Raw genomic sequence first — 5,425 nt, 5'->3', positions numbered from 1 at the left:
AATTTCTAGCTTTGCATGGAACGCACATGGTTACAACCAATCTTAGATGTGTTGGCAACCTTTAAACTCATTATCCAAATTTCAATCCCAAATCTAATAATATTAAGGATCTTTTTTTTTTTACAAAATATTAACCAACATTAAGGATCTAATAATTATTTTAACTACTTAAAAATAAATATTTTTTTATAATATCTATACTATTTTATTTATTTCTTTTATAATATCTGTCTTCAATAATTGCATAGCATTGCATTTGCATCAAATATGATTCACTGTTCAATCGCTTGGACATTACCTCATTGGCTGTATGCACTTTCAAGAATGATCGCCAGACAGAGATTGTCACGTTGATCTTGATGTTATTACTTAATATGATATTTATATTGATTGTAAAACATGTTTAAGACAACCTTATCTTCTTTGTAAAGCCTCAAAAATTGGTTGTACCTACAATCACTCACACCAGCTCAATCCAAACAGTGCGCACATCAAATGGGAGTATATTATCGCGGTAGAATTTGCCATTATCGGAGATTGTATTAAACCAGCTTTAACGAGAAAAAGTTAATTAATTTAAATTTAAATTTAAAAACGTAAGTCTTAACTTGTTTAATCGAAGCTTATTTGAATTTGATTTATTTTTACCTTTCAATATTTTTAATATATAAATTTATCAAAATGTAAAAAAATGTATTATAATAAGACATAAATTAAATGTAAATTAATAAATTTAATGATAATTTTTAATTGATTGCTGGTATAAAAATTTTATTGTGCACAGTCATTAAATTTAAATATCATTTTAAAAATGTGTGTGAAAATTTAATTCAATTTGAATCCGATTAAGTTCAAAATTTGAATACACATATTCAATTTTGTTATTATTTTATATTATAATTTTTTGAATGTTTTCAATTTTAATTGGATTCTTTTAATCTTAATTTCCGATATGTTTAATAGGTAATTTCAAACAACAAAATTTAAAAGTACTGAGAAAGAGCCAAAGAATATCAAAAAGTTGCCTAATAACCGAGTTCGTAGCCAACCTCATTTCTGATCCATTTCTACCTTTGAGTCTTTTACCATGTGACCTTACAAGCAATCTCTGTCTCACACACATTTTTTTATTTTTCTTTATTAATTTGTTCCACCTTTCCTTCTTTTCGCTAATAATAATAAAAATAACCCTTCAATAATTAGGGAATAATCAAAATTTGGAACACACCACGACTCTCCAAGAAAATAACAAAGCCCATAATGTTTTTTTTTTCCCTTGATGAACGCAATAATTTGATCAAAGTATCAAACCCCCACTTTTTCCAAATAAAAAAAAAAATCGACAAACCCCGTTGTTTGTTTACTCTTGAGGCAAAAACGAAGTGCTAACAAAACTCCACCCTTTCTCCTCCTGTCACTGTTTCTTCGTCTCTACTTCTTCTCAAACCAGAACAGACAGCACCCTCCCAACCACCTTTGATCTAGGTTGTTATTTTTTTCTCTCTGAATTTAAATGAAATGGCTCAGAAAAGACCCCCAAATAGCAGGGGGTACTACGTTAAGATGAAACTCCTTCACAAACATGGCAGACCTCATCATCATCATCAGCAGCAGCAAGAAAAAAACTGCCTCTACAGATACTACAAATGGGTTCTCTGGCTTTCTCTTTCCCTCTATTTCTTCACCTCCTACCTCATCAGCAACAACAACAACAACAACAACCACTCCAAACAACCATCTCACGTCTCGAGAGCCCTCATGGAATCAAACCACACCACACCTCCTCAACAACAAGCTCTTAACTCTCTAGGTAGCCACAATCAATCTCATTTTATTTCATCCTTATTTAAATTTCTCATTTTTCTTTACTAAAAAAAGACAAGTATTTTTAACGTCATTAAAAAAACACCTGTAGTATTTATGATGGCTGCATAACCAAAAAAAACTTGAACTCGAGACGAATGTCAGTTGATTCATACTACCGGTGATGATATTTTATATTTTATTTTATTTATTGTTATTAGGGTCTTTGAAGAACTTGAAGGTGTTTGTATATGATCTTCCTCAGAAGTACAACACGGATTGGTTATCGAACGAGAGGTGCAGCAAACATTTGTTCGCGTCGGAGGTTGCAATTCACAGGGCTTTGTTGACCAGCGAGGTTCGCACGTTTGACCCATACGACGCTGACTTTTTCTTCGTCCCCGTTTATGTGTCTTGCAATTTCAGCACCGTCAACGGCTTCCCGGCGATTGGCCACGCGCGCTCCCTTATCGCGTCCGCTGTCAGCCTCGTCTCCTCGGAGTACCCCTTCTGGAACCGGAGCAGAGGCTCCGACCACGTCTTCGTCGCCTCGCACGATTTTGGCTCGTGTTTCCACACCCTGGTACGTGCGTTGAACGTGTTTTGTCGTTAGTAGATTCGATTATTATTCGCTGAAGGTCGGTTTGGTTGAGTGAAAAAAAATGAAAAGAAGGTGAAATTGAGATGTATGTTTTGAATTAAAGTTCAACGTAAAAATGTTGTATTACATCATTTTATTGTTGATTTCCACTCTTTTTGCAGTCTCTTTCTCTCCGAATGAACACATCTGAATGATTTTTTGTTTGTTTGTTTTTGGGTGAAGGAGGACGTGGCGATGGCTGATGGCGTGCCAGAGATTATGAGGAACTCGATCGTGTTGCAGACGTTTGGCGTAGTGTATGATCACCCGTGCCAGAGTGTCGAGCACGTGGTGATTCCGCCGTACGTTTCGCCGGAAAGTGTACGGGACACCATGGAGAATTTTCCGGTGAACGGACGGCGAGATATTTGGGCTTTCTTCCGAGGGAAAATGGAACTTCATCCTAAGAACGTTAGTGGACGATTTTACAGCAAGTAATACTTAGTTACCTTCATTTCATCTCTCTTACTTAAATGAGGAATTAACTAAGGATTTAATTTAACTTTGTACAAAATAGTCAAAACTTACATTTACATATAGCTTGATAATTGTCTCCTTTTCATCTGTCTAGTTAAATGAATAATTAACTAAGAATTTAATTTTGTACAAAATAGTCAAAACTTAGTTATTTATTTGATGGGTAATTTTGATATTAATTTTTAATTAAAAATAGTTTTATTTCAACGATGTTTATATAGATTAACTAGATGAAATTCTAATTAATGTAATTCAATCTAAGTTTTCTTCTTTAATTTTAATATATTGTAACTATAATTTTTTTACACTATAAAAAAAATCATTATTTCAATTCATAAAAATATGATTTATAGCAAATTTGTCGTATTTATGAAGAAAAAGATATTCTTTAATTACTTGTATTTTATTATTTATTTATTTTTACTGAATTTACTGTTTTAAACTTTGAAGGAAAGTGCGGACGGTGATATGGAGGAAGTTCAACGGTGATCGGCGGTTTTACCTGCAGAGGCAAAGGTTTGCCGGTTACCAGTCAGAGATTGCACGTTCGGTGTTTTGTTTATGTCCTCTGGGGTGGGCCCCATGGAGTCCGAGGCTGGTCGAGTCCGTTGCCTTGGGTTGCGTGCCAGTAATCATAGCGGACGGTATCCGGTTGCCGTTTATCTCCGCCGTGAAGTGGCCGGAGATATCAATCACGGTGGCGGAGAAAGACGTGGGGAGGCTGGCGGAGATACTCGAGCGCGTGGCGGCGACAAACCTCAGCACCATTCAGAGGAACCTGTGGGACCCAGTGACGAGGAGTGCCCTACTTTTCAACAGCCAGGTCCAGAAAGGGGATGCCACGTGGCAGGTCCTAAGGGCTTTAAGTGAAAAGCTTGATAGATCCTTCAGAAGCTCGAGGGTTTCTCGCCAATTGGATTTTGACACGTAAGCGGGTTTAAAGTTAAACTCGGCGCCCACTTGTGTTTACTTCTTCACTCACCGGTGGTAATGAAGATGACATTTCAAAAACACGCTGCATGGACGATAATAAATAGGTGCGTGGCTAATGGATAAAGAATTAAAATTAAAAAAATTTCATAAAAATTTATAATTTTATTATCTTAGTAAAAAAAAAAAATTAATTATCCAAGAGCACTTAATAACATTTACTTGATAAATAAAGAAATATTAACATCGAGTGGATGACAGCTGGAATTTCTTCAGACCTGGAATTTAATGACTCATGTTGGGGCCCAAGTAGCAGCAGATTAGGTTCAAGACTTTCTTCGAGTATTTAATGGTGACGTGGTTTATGGGGGTGATGACATGGCAAGAATTGATTCGTTGTTTTGCGGCTTGGACTGAGAAATATCTTTGGAGGTAAAGAAAAAAAAAATACAAGTACAAGTGTGACGGGAGCTAAATCATTTTTTGTAATATCATTTTTTCTTGTAAATAAAAATATAAAATTGTTATAAGAAGAATACACAATTTTCATTTTTTCAAATGTACATAGTGTTAGTAGTATTTTATTGTTGTGTTAACTGGGATTTGAGTAAGGGTTGTGTTGTGTCAGGTTGGTCATTGGTGACAAAAGGGTTCGGAAAACGAAGCTGGAAATGGGTGGTAAAGGTTGAAGAGATTTTTGGTATTTGTCAGTGAAATGATTAATGAGAATGGAGATGGACGGAGGAAGTGGAAGAAGAGGGTGTGGGGTGCGAGTGTGTCAGAAATGTCATAACTTTTATACTGGTAGTTTAATTTTTTACCAATTTTAAATTTTTGCAAGTTAATGGGGGTTGTGACTTGTCAGTGGTCACGGATGTGTTAAAGGGTTGTCAAAATCAACGCAAGCATGGAGAAAAACCAGAGAATCGATTGAGATGAAAGGGGCATCATTGGTGTCTTTGGTTTTTTCAGTGTCTTCTGTGAGATTGAAAAAAAAATGCAGATCATAGTAGTTTTTTAATTAAGCTAAAGAGTAAAATAAGAATAAAAAAATCAACTGTGTTTTTTTATAAGAAAAGAAACAGAGAGGGTAGGAAATTTTAAAATTTAACTTAAAAAGTCAAAAGAAAGGGATTTTTAAAATTGTTTTACTTTTTTATTATTAAAAAATACATTGTTTTTCATGAGTTTTCTTTTGTTGTTTTATCAATTCAAATAGGGTATCTGGAGACTGGCCATGGAGTGTATCACTGCAGATCAGTGACACTGATGGAGCGTCGACTATGTTTAATTAAAGGATACAGGCGCATAAAATAAAATAAAATAAAAAGTAATATCCACATATAGTCGTAATTTGTTAATTGTACTGGCCATATTATTTAGGTTAGGCCTGCTTAATATAGAGAAATGTGATGATGGCTATAAAATCGATGTCACGAGTAGTACCATCAGTTGACTCAGCAAGTCATTTACTTTTTTTTATATATATATAACAAAAATTAATGTTAACATATTACAGAATACAGATTAACTACAAATATCTCCAAAATAGTTTTTTCCAAGACTCTGGACAAT

The 5,425-nt window shown here is 34.6% G+C and overlaps 1 protein-coding gene across 5 annotated transcripts; it reads left to right on the top strand.

The window, feature by feature from the left end:
- The first annotated feature begins 1,321 nt into the window (after nucleotides 1-1,321).
- LOC114380188 (probable glucuronoxylan glucuronosyltransferase IRX7) lies at nucleotides 1,322-4,821 on the top strand. Of its 5 annotated transcripts, none has more exons than XR_003659679.1 (5): nucleotides 1,322-1,810; nucleotides 2,025-2,386; nucleotides 2,627-2,877; nucleotides 3,371-3,957; nucleotides 4,479-4,821. XR_003659679.1 is itself a non-coding variant. In XM_028339146.1 (4 exons), exons 1-4 carry the CDS (start codon nucleotides 1,519-1,521, stop codon nucleotides 3,849-3,851), a joined length of 1,386 nt encoding a protein of 461 aa, XP_028194947.1. In that variant the 5' UTR covers nucleotides 1,322-1,518; the 3' UTR covers nucleotides 3,852-4,429. The 5 variants fall into 5 exon arrangements, 1 of the variants encoding a protein (XP_028194947.1); XR_003659676.1 differs by having other exon boundaries at nucleotides 3,371-4,282; XR_003659678.1 differs by lacking the exon at nucleotides 4,479-4,821 and adding an exon at nucleotides 4,127-4,429.
- The last annotated feature ends 604 nt before the right edge of the window (nucleotides 4,822-5,425 follow it).

This window comes from Glycine soja, chromosome 12, assembly GCF_004193775.1.
Source record: "Glycine soja cultivar W05 chromosome 12, ASM419377v2, whole genome shotgun sequence".
Classification (NCBI taxonomy): domain Eukaryota; kingdom Viridiplantae; phylum Streptophyta; class Magnoliopsida; order Fabales; family Fabaceae; genus Glycine; species Glycine soja.
The sequence above is the reverse complement of the archived record's forward strand: the minus strand, read 5'-3'. Positions and strand labels throughout refer to the sequence as shown.